The 18,746-nt window shown below is 43.5% G+C and overlaps 1 protein-coding gene across 1 annotated transcript in view; it reads right to left on the bottom strand.

Moving 5' to 3' along the window:
* CDS1 (CDP-diacylglycerol synthase 1) overlaps positions 1–15,259 on the bottom strand; it is a 28,842-nt gene extending 13,583 nt beyond the window's left edge. Inside the window, exons 1-5 of the mRNA XM_033060996.1 lie at positions 15,170–15,259; positions 7,244–7,371; positions 4,166–4,262; positions 933–1,030; positions 496–635 (exon numbers count right to left, since the gene is read on the bottom strand). Of these exons, the coding sequence (XP_032916887.1) occupies positions 496–635; positions 933–1,030; positions 4,166–4,262; positions 7,244–7,371; positions 15,170–15,259 (553 nt within the window). The remainder of the gene's footprint in view (positions 1–495; positions 636–932; positions 1,031–4,165; positions 4,263–7,243; positions 7,372–15,169) is intronic.
* Between the last annotated feature and the right edge of the window lie 3,487 nt (positions 15,260–18,746).

Here is an 18,746-nt window from a genome sequence, read left to right as displayed (position 1 = left end):
AAAAGCTTTTAAAAAGCTTTTCTTTGGACAGGGAAGAAATTTTTCCATGAGGCAAGTATCCGAGTGTCTTGCAGACAAAATTAAGACTCGGGCATTTTGACTAATCAGTTTAAAAATATTTTAGTAAATCCTATTACTAGAGACCTAGGGGAACACTTGCACAATAAAGAATCAATTCAGCACAGCAGTTACACACAGAAGTCATCTCTACAGCCTGCCAAAATAACACCAGGCTTCAGCAATCAAAATTAATGCTTGTCAACCTCTTTTGAGCACTATTATCTCAACTGTCTCAAGATCATCTCCTTGTTTAGGCTGCTTTCTTTCTTCTTTGTACTCATCTTCTCACAGGAAAAATGCAACTGCGAACACTTTATTTCCTCAAGCATTAAGAGAAAATAGAAACTGGAAGTGTATTAGGATGAGGAACAATTACATATATTTTTAAATTAAATAAGCAAATGCAGCAAAAAGCTCTTTCATTTTTGTGATTACCTGTTAAATAGAGTGCAAAAGATATAAATCTGTGGTAACGAATGAGGAACTGCAGCTGCTCTCTTCTTTGCACAAATGTAGCGAAGTAATCAGCTACAGTCTCTCCATAAAAGAAGTAGTTCACACACAGCAAAAAGTACCTGCAATATGCAACAGCTAACAGTTATTAAAATAAGACAATATATATTAAATCCAATTCTTAGAAACAAACCAAGCAAGGATTTATTTATAACAAGTTAAAAAAAAATAATAAAAGGCCAACCGATTTGTCCAAGTTCACAGGGGGAACACAACTACAAAATTCCGTCTTAGAGACAGAAGTCAAGTTTTATGCCTGCACATGACCCACAAAGCTGTCATTCCACCATAACAGGAGAGGAAGATGATGATTCAAGTTTCACATTGATTTCTTATTGATGTTCTGGCCTGCTACTCACCAGCTGAGAGATCTAAACCATGGTAAATCATATGAGTGGTAGACTCTGTAACCAATAGTAATGATTTCATGATAACACTTCACTTGGATGCTTAAGACCTGAAATGAGAAATAAAATCTTTGTAAATGTGCTGCAGTTGTATCTTAAAGGGGGTAAAGAACACTGCAGCCTGAATTAAGGGAAGACATTATTCTAAAGTCAAATTCCACTCAGAAAACAGTTTCAAAGCAAATCCAAGGAAAAACTAAACTCCATTTAAAACTTTAAAAAAGTCTCCAAAGCACTGTACATGAAGGAAAAAGCCACCACATTGGGTTAGTTTCAGAATATACTTGTGAAACAAGGGAAGGTTCTTGACCTTTCTGCATTAAAAGTTTGACAGGAGCAGTTCAGAAGTGCTTCCTGTAATGAAAGCTCTCCTATTTCTTTTGGTTAAGTTTTACCTTTACATTTGATTCTAGAAATATTTTCTGAGCCCAATGGAGAAAACCAGCTGTGCAACACAGCTTGGACACCCAGGTCTTTCACTTGCAAGCATCTCATTAAGGGCAATTAGCATTTATGATTAGAGGCAAAGCTCATCTAACCCAGCTCTCAATGTCACACCCTCCCGGCCTTCACTTTGTTTTGCTGACCTCACTGCTCCTCTGAGCTGAGCACTACGTCCTGTCATGCCTTCGGGCTGCAAAGGGCTCTGCCACTTCTGTCCAACCTGCAGCCTCCCAGCAGATCACCCTCCCCAGACACTTGGGATTGCCAAACTCAGTCCATGGCAATCCTGTGCAGGGGGTGGATGAGAAGCTCCAGGCAGCCGGCGCGTGTCAGCAGGCGAGGCTTTAGCACTCATCAGAGCAGCTCATACTGCTCAACGTGTGAACACAGACTCAAAGCCTTACTCCACACCTCAGTGAGGAGTTTTGAAGCTCCCCTATCTTGTGCTCTTTCTTCAGTTTGGCCAACCTTATAAAACTCAAATGCTACAGGCAAGAGCAGCACTACAGGATTGCACCTGACAGTGGAAAAGGGCACCAGGCTCCAAGCCTGTTACCCGAGCAGCCAGCACATGCAGAACATACATCCCAGCTCTTCAGAGCAGTCCCAGGTCTTGTCCTCCAAACCTCACTGGACAACTCTTCCTATAAGTCTCTGGGCACTTTCAGTATTGAGATTGGGTTTTAACATGACAATGTTATTTAAATACAAGTCAAATTAAATAATTCATGAACAAGACTGTTTTTTTCCCTCCATTCTCCTTTTTACATAGTCTCAAATATCAACTTAATTACCAGTTCATTATATTAGAAGACAGACTTTTTGCTTTATGGTACAAAAGAAGAACTCTATTACAATTCTATACTAACTTTAATTACTTTTTGGTTCATGTCTTAACAGCATGCCCATGATTGCAATCTCACAATATACCACGAATACACAAAATCACCCCGAAAATTAGTTAGTTCCTTTTTGATCATAATCATAATTCTCAAATGTAACAGACTACTAAAGGAAGGATTGCAGGGGAAAAAAAATCCTTTTACAGCAACCTGCAGTTTAAAAGGGCTTTTTCTGCTGTTTCTTCACACACAAAAAAGAAAATCTTCCATGAATGAGACAATGAATTAGCAGTTTGTTATGCCACTCATCTGAAAACAAGCAATATTAACCAGACTAATTCAGGTGTAGAAACTGTAATGCAGACTATAATGCTGGTGAATCAGCATTCCAGTCTCTCAAGACACTAGATTGACCTTTGGAAGAAGGGGCAGGTGACTCAGAATGACTATAAGGATGTTGTGAGGTTAGGCAGGAAGAAAAGTAGTAGGGCCAAAGCCCAAGGAGAACTTAATCCAGCCACTGCCATAAAAGACAATAAAAACACCTCTATAAATACATCAGAAGCAAAAGTAGGGCTAAGGAGAAGCTCCATCTTTTGTTGGATGCAGGAAGAAACACAACAACAAAGAATGAGGAAAAGACTGAGGTCCTTAATGCTTTCTTTGCTTCTTTAATGCTAAGACCAGTTGTTGAGCTGGTTACCCTGTCCCCTGAGCTGGGTGACAGGGGTTGGTCTTTTCTCCTAAGTAACAAGTGAAAGAAAATGGCCTCAGTTTAGATGGGAGTGGAGGTTTAGAGTGGATATTAACAAAATTCTTCACCAAAAGGGCTGTCAAGCATTGCAAGATGCAGTTCAGGGCAGTGGTTGAGTCACCACCCCTGCAGATACTAAAAGAATATGTTTAGGTAGGGAACTTGGGGACTTGGTCTAGTGGTAGACTTGGCAATGCTGGGTTAACAGTTCAACTCAATTATTTTAAAAGCATTTTCCAACCTAAATGTCTCTAGGAGTACAACCCTAAAATTGCCTCATAAGAGGTCAAGAAAAAAACTAAAAAAAATTTCGATACTTAAACCAATTTAGAGTCAAAAATTGAAGCAGTTACCTAGAAGGACCAATTTCAGCCCATTAAAAGCTAAATTCCTCTCTGTTCCTTGCCAAGTCTGGGAAGGATAGTTAAACCATCATTCCATAAAAATACCAGCAATTAAAATGGTGCAAAGAAGCAGTAAAGGCTGACCTGCTATACAGCATGTATGAAGAATATTATTGTCTTTTTTATTGTTATCCTCATCAGTATTTCACTTCATGAACTAAAAATGCACTTTGTACCTCAGAAAGGGATTTAGTTCCAACCTACAGATAAATGCAAGGCCCACAGAGAAATATGGAATTACAGGAGCACATCTAAGGAAAGCCTTTCAGTTGCAGATAGGAGGCCAGGGCTGCCTGCTCTCCTTAGCCTCAAAATTGCACCTCTTAATTTTTTTTTTTTTTTTTTTTAGATTTTTGCTATTGTTAGTCGGACTGGCATTTTTCTTGAGTTGGTTTTGGTCTGATTTATGTTTGTTTGCTTTTAAAAACAAACCTGAACATGCAACAGTAGAGGATACAAACTGGTCACTGAAAGTTAAGTAAGCCAATAGTAATTCAACTTCTTGGAGTTACTTTAATTAAAAAAAAAAAAAAAAAAACAAAATGTAATTACATATATAAGAAGTCCTTAATCTATAAGGTCCAGTTTTGAATCCCTCAAGTGTTTTTCAAAAGTATTTATATTTACAGAAATAAAAGACAATTGCACTGAATTGTCCATGTAGCTTTCTTTCAGCTTAGGCATGATGAATGAAGAGATCAAATAACTCTTGCACAGAAGAATGCATTTAAATAAACTTACCAGTAGCATCAGCATAAATGATCCCAGATATATAATCAGAAAAAACCCAGAAATCATAGCTAGGGAGAGAATTCCACGAATCCACCAGTTTTTCCATCTATTAAAACAATAAAAATAAAAAGCAAGCTGTTATAAATAAAAGTAAATTTCTCTAAATTTGCTCTGCTAACTAGAGATTAAACTGTATCAGAAACAGTGGGAAGAGCAGAAATTTGTGTTTAATCAATGCATAGCAAGAAACACAGAATCAAGCAACTATCCAACTAAACAGGATGCACAGTAAAATAAAGTTTGACACCTTTCTTCTTCCCCTGTGCTGCTTCAACCCTGCCAAACATCATTTGCAATGAATTGGTACAACCCCTTATTGAAGCTGCTGTGCAAATACATCAGGACCCTCAAAAAGCATCACCGCAAGACTGATGGGGGCCCAGCCATGCAGAGGCTGGAGTATGAAAGAAAGGCTGCCAAGTAAAAAGCAAATTATTCTTCGAGGAGTGACAAACACACAACAAAACCTCTGAAGAAGTGACCACCAACTTGCTACAGCAGCAAAGCAGTTCTTTCGCCAGGAGGAGGGTTATCTATTGGAAGCAGTCCTGTGCTCTTGTGAGCACTGGGACCAGGACAGAAGGTGTGGCAGTGGGTTTGATGGGTCAAACTAGCTGTGCTCTTTAGTCCTTGTAGACCTTTGCAGCTGCTAGTGGCTACCTAAGGAAAACAGAACAAAAACTTCTGTTGCTACAGAACCATAGACTCATTTAAGCTGGAAAAACATCTAAGATCATAGAGCCCAACCATCAACTTAGCACTGCCAAGTCCACCACTAAATCATGTCCCTGACTGCCACATCTACACATCTTTTAAATACCTCCAGGGATGGTGATTGCACCAGTTCCCCAGGCAGCTTGTTCCAATGCTTGACCTTTTTCCTAAATTAAACCTCTCTAAAGGTTGAATTCCAAACCTTTTTCCTAAATTAAATTTTTGTAACATCCAACCTAAACGTCCTTTGGCACAATTTGAGGACGTTTCCTCTAAATGTCCTCTGAAGTAACTAATCACCAGTTACTGCTAAACACAAAGCCTCTTACCACAGCCTGAAGACATTCTTCCCAATGTTTTGTTCTGCAAATCAGTCTGTGTTTCACTGCTTCATCAGGAGATACACCTGATTCAGTGTTAGTCTTGAATCAGACTCCAGTTCCAATGTAAATTTAAAGTACAGTAATTTGATTTTCTAGGATGTGACTCAATGACAGGTTAATGGCAGACACAGTCACTAATTGGATTTGCCTTAGGTATCAGAACAGAGGTAGAAGAGGCTTTATCACAACATGTTTTATGTTGTTCTGTGATGTGGGACACACAGTAGCAGCTTGGCCTTGGTGGCTTATCCATAGTGAGCAAACCTCCTCCAGAAGAGCTCAGTTTCCTTTATGAGTAATGCTAAAATACCACACGGTATCTTGGGGGTGTTGGCAAGCACAGTACAGCAAAGACAACTTCAGTAAGACAAGAAGCTCCAGAATTTAGGAAGCCACCTGGCAAGGTTATTGTATCCTAACTCTCTGCTAGAAAGTTACAGATACTATTTCTTTCAAAGGTCAGATACAAGGAATATCCATATTTCTGAGAGATACAGTGCAAGCCGCTCATGTTGCACATGATGACAAGGACTCTGCTGGGACTGCTGGCTGCTGAACTGGCAGGTAATTTCAAGTCCAGCATTCATAAAGCACCAAGAATTTAATTTTTCACTCAAAGCACCCTTTGTACACCTTTGTGCAAACACTCCAATAAAGAATTTCAAGCACATGAAGCAGGAAAGGTTTCACCTGCACCTCTTATTTGTAGGCTTTGAGGTATCACCGTGCCCTTTGGAACAAGTTTGATTTGGAGGCCTAAGATATCCACATTTAACACAACATAACTCAGACCCTCCTTGCTCAGTCATGGCAATGGAGAATATCATGTTCTGCTCACAGCTGGTGCAGTTGAGAACCAGGATTTTTAAAACCTGAAACATTACATCTGTTTATAGCTCATGGACAAAACAGAAACAGACAACAGATTAGAAAATGAGCAAGGCAAAAAGCTCATTTCACAGTACTGTTGGAGATGTCTGCTGGACACCAGTTTTTTTACAAGGATTTGGAAGGTTTTAATTATAGTCTGGATTAGAGATCCTTCTTTTGACTCTTGCAAGACCTAAGTTGCTTCTAAAATACACACTGTATATGGCTTGACTTGCTATACTGAGCATAACAAACATGACACCCATATTCTTTTTAGTAGGTAGTTTTTGGGTATCTATCACCTAAATGCTCTTTCATTGCATTAGAAAAAAAAGTATGATGCAACTTGCATGCCCCAGAAGGGTTTGACTGATCAGGTGTTACAAAGGGACTGCATAAAAATTATACAAGGAACTTTATCCGACAGCCTTCATGAATAATCAGGTCCACACAATTATCTGTCTATCTTGACACATACACATCCCCCCCACATTTGTTGGCCATCCAGCTCCTGGGAGCCTGGAGGTAGAAGCCCAAGTTTGAAAAGAAAGTAGGAAAAAAAAAATCATTGTTTTAAAAAGTATGGATGTATCAACTATGATGTACAGCACTGTACAGCAAATTATTTAGAAGTGGAAATCTCACAAAAATCTAGCAAACCTTATTTTGAGAATTTACACATCTTTTCATTCATAAACCAATCCCCCTCTCAATCTTGAGGGTAGGAAATCAGTTTATTACAACCTCCAGAAATAATCATTCTGTAATTCAAATTCTTTAACCCATATTATTGCAAATGCTTAGACTCAGTAGATGTTTATGTAAACTCTGTTTACTTAGAAAACCATGCAATGGGTAAATACACGTGTATGCAAAAAAATATTTCACTGAAAGGACTACCAAAGCATAAATAAATCAATAATATCCAGCAACAATTTATCCTTGAAATTTTCATATCTACCATATGAAACTTGAAACTGCAGTACAATTTTTAAGACTTAAAACTGCAATATCATCTATATGAATTAGTCACCAGCTGTTAGTCTTTGTTTCACTTTACCTGGCAGACAAGCCTGACAAAGCCCTCTTGAGGATTTCTGGAGTGCTGTCTGTTGGTGGAGGAACATCAGGAATATCTGAATCACTTCTAAGGTCCAACTCATGAAGTCTTTCTTCCAAATCCACTTCCTATCACAAAAAGGAAAATAAAACTATCAGAAATCTCAATATAAAATGAAAGATTATTAGCTATTTTGTCAGAAAACCATATTCTGTTTCAAACATTACTTTAGGAACTGATAATATCTGCATCACCTTTTAAAAGACAGCAGTGGTATACTAGTGAAACTGCAGATGCTGTAGGAGATGAATGTGTACCAATAAACGTTTATAGGAAGGCCTGTACTTGGATTTTGTGACATTACCTGCTGTAGTCAAGAAACTTCCCACTCTAGGCATCACTTTTTCATGGATATATGTTCCTAGAAACACTACAGCTGCCGTAGTATACTGAAGTTAGCCAGAAATCCCCAAGCCTCTAACACATTCCTTCCTATTCACCTCAAACTGTCCTTCTATGGAATATGGGGAAGGTTTAATGTCACACTAAGAAAGGCGATGTAATGCATGAAAAAACAGTCTCTTTATACAATGAGAAGAGGCTGCTGGCAGTTTTATACACGGTAGGGCTTGAAAAGAACAATCCAAAACCAAACTGTGAAGTGACCAAGTGTCCCACAGACACAGAATTACTCAAAATAATTTTTTGTATGGCTGCAGCACTATGATTCTTCCTTCAGTATTTGCTGGGGACTGCTAGGGCAGACATCATCTGGACAGACTGTGTGTCTAACCCAAAAGCAAAACAGGCACTACATATTTTGGTGACAATGTACAAATTGTCACCAACTCTCAGAGTACACTGTCAGGACTATTTTTCCCTCAGTTAAAGCCAACACTAAGGATGACTTCATTTGTTCTGAAGTTGCAAACAGCACAGCTCCAGGGAGCTGGAAAGCTGCACTCAGCCCTGGCACAGCAGTAACGCAGAGAGCAATCTCCAGCTCAGTGTCTGGCTCTCTTGAGACTTGAACTTCCTCCTGACCTCCCTGACTCGCCTCACCTTCTTACAATCTCAGACAGCTTCCAGCCTGCCCTGCTGCCTCAAGTTCATCAGCTCTTAACAGTTCTGGGCACTGTTAAGTAACTGTGCTTTAAAACTTTCTTCCCACTCCTATATGCTATTTCTCCATCTCCCTCTCTTTCCAACATCATCATCTCAGTTCTTTCTTCTTTATTTCCATTAATTACAAACTTCTGCTTTTCTTTCCCACTTTTCCTAAACAACATTATTTTCTTCCCTTGTTCTGAGTGTTTTGGTCACTTTTTCTAAGCCAGCAGAGATATACCCTCTCTTTCATCCCCACTACAAGACACCACAGAATTTAGACGCCTGCACCCCCAGCCATCCCACCCAAGCCCAGTGTGGTTACTGTTTATAATCCATGGCCTTTTCCCTGCAGCTGCACTGCTGTAACCTCTGTCCCAGTGCCTGGCCTCTGCAAACAGCAGAGGATAAGCTTTTCCAGAGCTGGCTGGGCAAAGCCAAGGGCCGTGCCCAGCCCTCGGGGTTGGGCAGAGGTGCCCACGGAGGGGCAGGGGTCAGGAGCTGACCAGGGTGCTGCAGGCAGCCTCCAACCTCAGACCCTCCCCAGGCCCTCCAGGGACACTGCTCCGAGGGAAAACACCGTCCTTTCCACTTAGTGCTTGCAACCTTTTAGAACCTGAGACAGTGAGCTGGCTCTGTGCACACGCACAAGGCAAGTGGGTACATCCTCTCTTTTTTTCAGTTAGGCCTGGGTTTTTCTCATTCGCTTCCACACACATGGCCAAGATTAAATCCTTGATTTTACACCATTTTCTTCTTTCAAAAAGGTGATCAATGCTTCCCCAGACCTTGAAACTCCACAACTGCATAATTATTAGGCAGACTGCCTATAATTAATACAAGTAACAAGACCAAATAAGCTGTGGTCCAGACTTGCCAAAATCTATAGAACACGTGAAAACGCGTGTAAATAAAAAATTACCACACTCACAACCCTGCTATTCAAAGATGTTTCTCAGTGTTGTACCACAGCCTAGGAAATCAACTACAGATGCGACTGGAGGGATCACAGCTCTCTCCCAAAGCCATGTTCCAGCTCCTGTGACCTGCTGTGGAGTGCAGCAAGTTGTCTGTACAGTTCCAGGAGACACTGCTCACTGCACAGATGACGGGCAGTAATCCTGGCCCTAAGACCATGACTTAGCGTCTTTAATATTAATCCCTGCTTGCAGATGGCAGAGATGTTCTCTTTTCTAAGCACTCAGAACTAAGAATATCCCCAAACTTTTTTATTCCACTTTGGTGTTGCAGAAAACAATCGTGTTTAAGCAATTAAAAAAAAATATATCTTACTTAGTTTTGTCCCTCTGATGTTTAGCACACAACTGTCACTTATAAGCATCTCATTATCAGCAATATTCTAAATTTGCTACTTCTAACATCTGAACTCACAAGTGCACAGCTTTCTTCAGAGTATCTAACCAGCCTGAAGAAGGAGCCTGTGTTTATATGATGTGATTTTCAGTAGCTCATGGGAGCTTGGGTGGTGCAACCTGCAAGTTTCTTAGAACTTGGTGCATTTTTTTCATCTTACACTACTAAAATAACCAGTGGAAATCAACAGCTCAATTATCTTCAACTTCCCTGGCAACATACCTCAAAAATTACCATGAATGCTTTATTTTCCAATTAACTGCTATCTCAGCCACAACAATTTCCTGAATAAGGCATTTAAATTGTAAAGTCAGGAGTCAAAGAGGACATTGCTCACTAAAAGTTAGTTAATTGTCTTCTGCATCATTAAGTGCTTAGAACCCCATCACTAGGGGACAAGACTTCCTTGCTAATCATTTTTAAGTTATTTTACATGATTGATTACAAACATTCCAGTTTAAAACCACAAATAACAATAATTCTGGAAGGAAACACTAAGTTAATCACTACAAAAAAACAAAAAAATTAAAAGGAGCCTTCTGCATCAGTTTGACCTTGTAGAAGCAGTTTTGGAGTTCAGCACAAACCCAAGCAGCCCTTCCTTCTCCTGCTCTTCAGATTTGAGATGTGGCCAAGCTTGGTACACAGTAACATCAAGGACTTGTGAAGGTCCGTGGGAAATGCTGTGGGTTTCACACTGTGAGCAAGTATTTATGAGGTTTTCAAAGGTTAATTGAAACCAGCACAGGTTATACTGTCCTAAGTGCCTAGGAAACCCTTCAACCTCAACTCCAAATTAAGTGTTTTATCCAAGGTGCTTGGATTTTTTTCCTAGAGTTTTCAAACTGTAGGTGACAGAACTGTTTACACACAGAGTGTGCCACTCCTGCCTGCTTGATTCACACCCAAAGCGTCTGTAAGGGGTAGATGGTTTAAGTTTGGTATTCTCAAAAGACAAGATTTTCATCCTTGTGCTAAATCTTCTGTACAAGACCACAAATACTTGGCCATGCAAAGGGGGAAACTCATGCAGTCAAGAGCTTGAGCCTCCACACCAGGAATTCAGAACATGTGACATCTTGCCATAAATTAAGCTTCCATGTGGATTTCTGCTCACTGGCTATTTTGCAACAGCTCATCAAAGTCAGTCATGTGTCATGGAGAAAAAAATAGACATCTCCATTTAAAAGGCCACACACATCTGAATTGCTGTTTTGCACCACACGCCCTCCACTACAATTAATACGTGCCAAGCAAACCACGCACCAGAATTATTCTGGTTACAAAGGCACTTGCAATGCTCCTCTCGCACAGCGTTTTTCCAGGACACCATAAGGAACTCCTAAATAGACTGCAAATATGTTCTTTGACAATGTAGCATCTCCATGAAGAGAAACTGAAAAAGTTAAGCCATTGTCCAGCGATTTATGTGAAAAAGTTAATGAGTAAAAGAATTTATAAAATTTAGTTGTCATTTTATAAGTCTAAGTGCTATTCAAAGTAAGTTTTCTCCTCCATCTTTGATCTTTCTGCAGTCTCTCACAAGTTCCATAGTAAAAATCAATAGTTCAGTTAGAACACATTGTAAAGTATTTAATTAGGTGTACCTTGATACCCTCCTCTGATGCCAAGATATCAAAGTATCAACAGATCCTGAATAATGAAACCTTTTTTTCCAAACTATTAAAGCCTGACACGTGCAGAAACAGAGGCAAAAGACCAGCACATACTGAATCAATGACTGGAAACTACAGACCCTTTGCATTAGTACAAATTCACCACCATTTCCAAGAAAACAGAGGTTTGGAAACAGTCCACCCTTATTATTAGTACCATGCTTGTAGCAGAAAGCATAGAGGTCAGACCTCTCTGTGAAAATTAAACTGATCCATTTTTGGGGTACTCCAAAAGAAGTAATCCCAAAGAAGTAACTAAGTGATCCACGGCAGACTGACAGATCCACAATAGGCTTTACCTCAGTTAGGAATTTCATTTATCTCCCAGCAGGTATGTGAGGTTTTGGACATCAAAGATTCAAGTGCCAAACTGAGCTTGACAGGTCTGAGCAACTTATCTGGCAATTGATTCTCTGGAAGGGCTGTCCCATGGAACAAAAACAGCTTTTTCAACACCACAAGAGAAACAGCATTCAGTGATTCCAAGCTTGTTTTAGTTACAAATAATTAACAGCCAGCAATGCAATACGATCACACTTCCCCCTCCCTGTCCTACTCTGACAACTCTGTACAGTAGAAAGAGGAATAACTGTGTGATTTCTTCCAGGATACATTAATTTTTTTGGAAGATTTGAAAGCACTGTCTCTTGCTTTTTACCAAAGAATGCAAACAATTGAAAATTTAAAAGAATCATGAACACATGCAGATCAGCCTGTAAATCTTTAATTGATTTATACATATTAAGTATCTGAATGCCAAGTCATTCCCTCTTTCTCCCAAGGCTCACAGAATATTTATGAAGGCCTTTGACCAGACATTCTTAGAAAAAGAGCAGCCAGGGCAAGCAGCAGGAAGTAAGAAAGTGACAATGAAAAAATCACTCCTGCATGCCACAGGACAATACAAAGAAAACAACAAACTTGTGAAATTGAAGGGCCCTACAAGGCATGTTCACAGCAATTTTGCAAAATGTCAGCAGCTCAACAAGCTAGTGAGCAACTGGAGACACTAAGGCTTGCAGAGCTTGGGAACTTCAAGAAGCTTTCACAAACGGTACCTCATATTCCTTCATACAAACCAAGGAATTTAACTTTCCTTTGAAACTATATCAATACAGAAATAGCTATTAGTTGTTTTCAATTAGTGACAAAAAGGCATGCAAATGAGAAAAAAAAAACAAACACAACAGCTTCACATAAATTCAGTAGTAAATGTAACATGAAAAGTACCAGATAGCACACTGAAAACAGAGTTCAAAGTAGAATACAGAAAAACCTTCAGACATATTTAGGGCAAAAAAGGGTGCATGTTGCCCATATATGTCTAGAATGTTTGGTTTGGGCCAACAACAGCAGAAGCAGAATGAAGCACATATGATCCAAAGAAACAAGTTTTCTCCTTCATTACAAGTCATGAAGTGGGTGATGTTTCTCAGCTGCATTCTAGAAAGCAGTGCAAACCCACTGCATCATGGCTGAGTAGTCATCAACCAAAGAACCAGTTTTGAGTCCAAATACAGGATCACCACACCAGAAAGGTCATCTCAAAATAGCCAGAGGAATATACAAGTATCCACTTGTAAAGTCCAGGCAAGAGAGAGAGCAGTGATAACCATCTAGGAAGCTGTATAATGTGACACCTGTGAATCCTGATGACCAGATGCTGCTCATCAAATCACCTACAGCAGACATGATGTGTGTGTCGTACTCAAAACAGAGTCCCAAACTGTGACCCACTGATTGAAACCTCAGTACAAAATACTGGTTTGTTTCTACAGTTATCAAGGGCACTAAAGCCAGCTTAATATGTAAAACCAATCTTTACTGTCACTTGTGAGCCACAACAAGGGTCACCAGGTCTGGGCACATTGCAGATGGGTTAAACAACTCCTGTGGGAGTACGGAGGGTCCCACAAATAATCCATGAAAAAGCCTCTGTGCAGTGGAAAAGGCTTTCCTTATCTGTTGTTTAAGTGAACACAAATGTATGCACATTGAAATCCATCTCTTGTAACCAGCCCCCTGGCTGCTAATCACCATCTGAAATGGGATGAAACACCAGGCTGTCCAGCAGCTCCAGTGAAAACACAGTAGGCCTGTAAGTAAGAACAGCATTTTCCTCTCTGAAAGTCACACAGGTAAGCCAAGATTAGGGGCACCTTTTGGAGGTCTGGGTAGCACAAGCTTTGAACAGCAAGAATTCTTTGAAGGTAGCTCACTGAACACCTCAGAAACAAACTTCGCAAAATAAAGCAAGCCAGAGTAACTCCACAGAAAAAATAGCTTTTGGAGCACACAGTGATGAGAAATTATGCTTGAAAGTTAATTCTCATCTACAGAGAAATACTGTGCACAGCTATAGTCTAAACACTACCTTATGTGATCACAGCCCTCAATGCAGCACAGCACTACAAATTTGCAAGTTCATTGGCTTTGAGTTAAAGCAGCCAAAGCATGGAATAAGAAGTCTTGAGTTTCACTTTCCAGTTCCTTGCCACAATGCCCAAGGCAGACTACACACTCTGCAACATTGACATCCATGCAAGTTTAAGCAGTTACTGATGCAAGTAAAAAGACAAGTATTGCTACCTCAGTTTAGAAATCAGAAAGCTTTTTTTAACTGTAATTCCAGAAACCCAAATGAGACCTTCTCTTTCATTTCATTCAGACAATTAGCAACTGTGATGTGGTGATGTGCTTAGCTTTTGTAGAGATAAGCCTTAACTCCACAGCAAACAAAAGAACAGCACTGTGGCTATTTTGCCACTGTAATGAACCTGATGCATAGACTTAGTATTTCAAAAACCTCTTGCCTTAGCAGAAATGTCATACTGTAAGGCCTTTCCAGGCCAGAGGTGAATGCCTATCACTTAACAGGCCATAAAGCAGAAAGAGTTGCTGGGGAAATGCTGACACAGCCTTTAAATGGAGCAGATCACTGTTCTGAGTTAGTTCCAGTGCTTCTGGACTGCCCCAGCCACACTGAAGCGTGCTCTTTGGAGTTTCATCTGGGACAGGGTTAATTCTCTTCCTAGTCGCTGCTACAGTGCTGTGTTTTGGATTTAGCAGGAGAATAATGTTGATAACACACTGATGTGTTGGCTTCGCTGAGCACTGCTCAGCTCAAGTCAAGGACTTTTCTGTTTCCCGTGCTCTGCCAGTGAGGAGGTGCACAAGAAGCCAGGAGGGAGCACGGCCAGAGCAGCTGGTCTGACCTGGCCAAAGGCTCTCCTGGGGGGTATTGGCTGAGAAAGGCTGATTGCTGCTCGTTGGTGGGCAGCTGGTGAAGCAATTGTGTTCCGCACCACTTGCACTTCCTTGGGCTTTACTGCCTTTTTCTCATCTCCCTCTCCATTAATATCACTACTTCGTTATTTCATTTCAATTATTAAACTGTTCTTACCTCAACCAACGGGTTTTACCCTTTTTCCCGACTCTCCTCCCCATCCCATCGGGTGGAGGGGAGCGAGGGGTGTGAGGAGCGGCCGGGCGGTGCTCAGCAGCAGGCTGGGCTCACACCACGCCATCCCCTCCCTCCTCGAGAGGTGAGTGAGGTGCGACACGCAGCTACGGCTGAGCTCTCGCTGCGGGCCCGGAGAGAGCCGCTCCCATTTCGGTCTCGCCACGGGGGAATGGCAGTGGGGTGAAACACGCGTGGGCCCACAACCCCTAACCTGGCACCTGGCCCTCTTCTACTCCCGCTACAGCCCGGGAGGGTCCCTGCTGCCGGGGCCCCCCTGCCCCAAAAGCCGCCCCCGCGCGTCCTCACCTTGTCGCTACTCTCCGCCGCCTCCTCCTCCTCTTCTTCCTCCTCCTCCTCCTGCTCGGCAGCCGCCCTCCGCCGCCGCCGCGCCGACATCGCGCCGCGGGAGCGCAGCGCCCGCCCGGCGGGGAGCGGGGCCGCGATCGGCACGGGGAGGGCGCGGAGGCCGCGCCGCGGAGCCCGCCCGCCCGCTCTCCTTCCTCCTCCTCCCGCCGGCAGCCCGGTGCTGTCCCCACCACCGCGGAGGCGGCGCTCCGCCTGCGGACGCCGCCGCAGCTCGGGGGCGCGGCCGGACCCGGAGCCCCGGGAGCGGAGGAGCGGCCGCGGCCGGGGCGGAGCGGAGCGGGCGGGCGGTGTCGCCCAGGTGCGCCCGGCGCTCCGCCCCCGCCGCCCGCACCGCCCCCGGGGCGGGGAGAGCCCGGCCGGGCCCGCGGGGCTCCCGGCCCGGGGCGTCCCGTCCGCCCGCCGCGGCCGCGGGCACCCGCAGAGCCCCGCGGAGCTCCAGGTCCTTCTCTCCCGGGTGCCAGAATGGCCGCGGGACGTCGCAGCCCGCCGGTGGCATCCCCGGGGAGCCCCGGTGTCAGCAGCCCGAGCGGGCATCGCTGGGAATCCGTAGGGCGCTCTGTTTCCTTCTGGGATGCTCATGCCCACCTCCATGCCAATATAGAAAAGCAGGTGCGGTGCTTGGCTCGTCCCTTCCCCACCATGCCATGTGCTCTGCCGGGTGTGGTGCCACCAGCCTGCACAGAAACGAGACGCTCCTGCCTAGGAGCTCTCAGTGGAGAAAAGCGCTCTGCAAGGCCAGCTACACGTGCAGAATTCCTGCAGCGCCCTGTATCGGTGCTTGTGCCACTCCACCATGTTTGTGTGACAACAGCTGGCTGCCTGGGAGCACTCCCATAAAGTCACTCAGCCTGGATGTCACCTCAGTGTCCACACACTGGCTTACTGTGCATGCAAACACAGGGCCAGCACCTCTTGCAAGGCAGTGTCGAGCCACTCCTGCTGTCATTCACATTATCCATATGGTGACTGGTTTCACCAAGCTTGATTGGTTTTCTTTCTTTTTTTTTCTTCTTTTCATTTTATTACATAAACAAGATTATTATTATGTCCCTCCAAAAGTATGCTTGGCATGTTTTTAATATAAACGCCATGGTTCAGAGCTGGTGCTGTGGGTGGATATGGATTATGACATATAAAACAATTCCAGTCTTGCTGCCAGGAAGTGTGGACACCCCAGTATTCCAGAAAAACAGCCATTTATAAGAAAGATTTTAGCTGTGCACTGCTGACAGTGTCAGTGTATGTCTGCAGCATCCCCCCAAAAGCTGAAAAACCATGGTGTGCTGAGAGAAGAGCTGGTCCAGCACAAGGCAAAGCAGAGACCCAAAATCAGGCCAGACAGGCCACAGAAGCACAGTTTCTGGAATTGTGTCCTTATGGACAAAGGTGAAAGCAGCAGCCCACTTGCAGGTCAGTGATATGGCCAGGCCTCTCCAACACTTTGCTCTTGCTAAGTATAATTTTGATGTATTTCTCCATAAGGGAAATATTATGGGGTAAATTTAGTTGGATAAATTCACCTCTCCTTACTCAGAATATGAGAGAGTGGGAAACAGATCCCCAGCAGGGCAGAAACTAAACCATACAGGGTGAGCAGAGGGGACCCCAATGAATGATAAGGCATCCACTCCATTCTCTCCTCTTTCAGTATGTTTCTCCTATTGAGTTTTCCCTTGTGAGTGACCCCCCAGCAAAGCTCTCAGAAAAAAACGGTTTCCCTTACTTCAAGAGCAAAGATGTGCATTTACCCTGTTGGCCCTGGAAATGGGAGGAACTCTCTAGGGGAAAGCATAAATATTTATTTTCCCTGTGCAGAGAGAATAAGAAGTGGATTGTCTGGTCCCCACAGCTCTGCCAGCCATGGTTGCTGCAGTGTGTGGAGCAGACATCCAGGCTGTTTCCCCCAGCACTGGTCACACATTGGTCAGTAGCCTGGATTAGGGTGGACTCCAACTGGCCTATTTCCACCATGGGGCAGCTGGGTCTAGCTGAAGAAGAACATGACTTGTTACAGCCCTTCCTGGTAAACCTGGAGTGAAAAATACAGGGATAGAATGACTAGATTTCTTTTGCCACAGAAAAAAACTTTTCTGTGGTCAATGAGGCAGAAACTAGGCTTCAATACCTGCATAAAGATCATTTATATCCTATCTAAGAGAAGAGTAAGAGCTATATCTGTGCTCCATCCTTAACCTAAACAGTGAAGGGGAAAAGAATTTGTTTAGAAAAGCTCAGAGGAAAAAAACAAATTTGTTTAGCAAAAGGTGTGTTGGGGAAAAAAAGTAGCAATAATGTCAAAGATGGAAAAGGTGAAGTACTCAATGTATATTAATGAGCAGAGGCAAGGCAAATTCAAGATGAGTCAGTGCACAGCAAGCAATGAACAACTGGTGACAGTGGGGTGAGGAGTGAACAATCTTCTGGGCAGGGCCACTGGGAGAGAGAAAACTAAAAACAAGGACCAGGCCCCGGCGGGATCAGGCAGGAATCCAGTCCTAGCTTCACTCCCCTCTCCCAGCCAGGTGTTCCTGCTCCTGTCATGCACCTTTTCACACACGGAGTGCTCAGAAATGTGAGGAGGGACAGCAAAACCAGCTGTATCACAGCAAAGCATTCCAAGCCTCTCCAGCTCAGCTCTCCCAGGAGAGCTGTGGGGCAGAGGCTTTAGGGATGAAGCAGATCGTGGGAGTGTGGTTGTCCTGCTTCTCAGCTGCAGCACCTCGCAGCCATGGGAGCCCAGTACCTGGTTAGACTGGTCGGATGGGAATTTTCCAAGTCAACACCCTGTTACTCAGGTTCCTTTGGGGCAAGTAACTACACTGGCTGGAATGCAACATCACTTCTCCAAATGTTGTGACCCGGCATGGTTTCACAATGTGTGGCAGAAACTTCCATGTGCTCCCAGGACAGAGGGATTAGCATGTCAGCAGACAACTCTCCTGATATTCAAATATTGTCACCTGTCCTGAACAGATTTCAGTGTCTTGATGTGTCAGACCTCAGAGGTTTCTGCTGCTCTGTCTTGTCTTGTATTCCCACATGAATTTAGTGGTTCAAAGCTGCCAGTAAACAACCCAAACCTCATCTGCCTACTCAACATGATGTGCAGCACAGGGAAGCCTCTAACAAGCAAAGCCCTGCTCTTCCCCCAGCTCCCCAAGCTAGGACACATCTCCTGCCCTGGCTCTGCTGTCCCTGCCCTGCACTCCGGTTACCCACAGCAGGCAGATCTGCCTCGCCTGCTGCCGGCTGAGCCCAGAGCTGCCTCTGCTCTCTGTGCCTCGACCTACGTGCAAAAGGAGGAGTTTTCTGCAGGCAGACGCAAAACTGGAGCCCTGACATTAAAAGAGTTATATAAGCCCTTACACAAGCTGCATCCAGCCTCCTGGAAAGGCAGCCGGCATGGAGCTGCTGCTGTCTCCACTGAGCAGCATGGCCAAGAGGCAGAGTGGAGCTGCTTCGTGGCTGCAGCAGCAGAAGGAAATGGAAGGAACTGGTTCCCTGTCCTCTCAGAGCC

Source organism: Catharus ustulatus, chromosome 5 (assembly GCF_009819885.2).
Source record: "Catharus ustulatus isolate bCatUst1 chromosome 5, bCatUst1.pri.v2, whole genome shotgun sequence".
NCBI classification, from domain to species: domain Eukaryota; kingdom Metazoa; phylum Chordata; class Aves; order Passeriformes; family Turdidae; genus Catharus; species Catharus ustulatus.
This window is presented reverse-complemented; position numbering and strand designations above follow the sequence as displayed.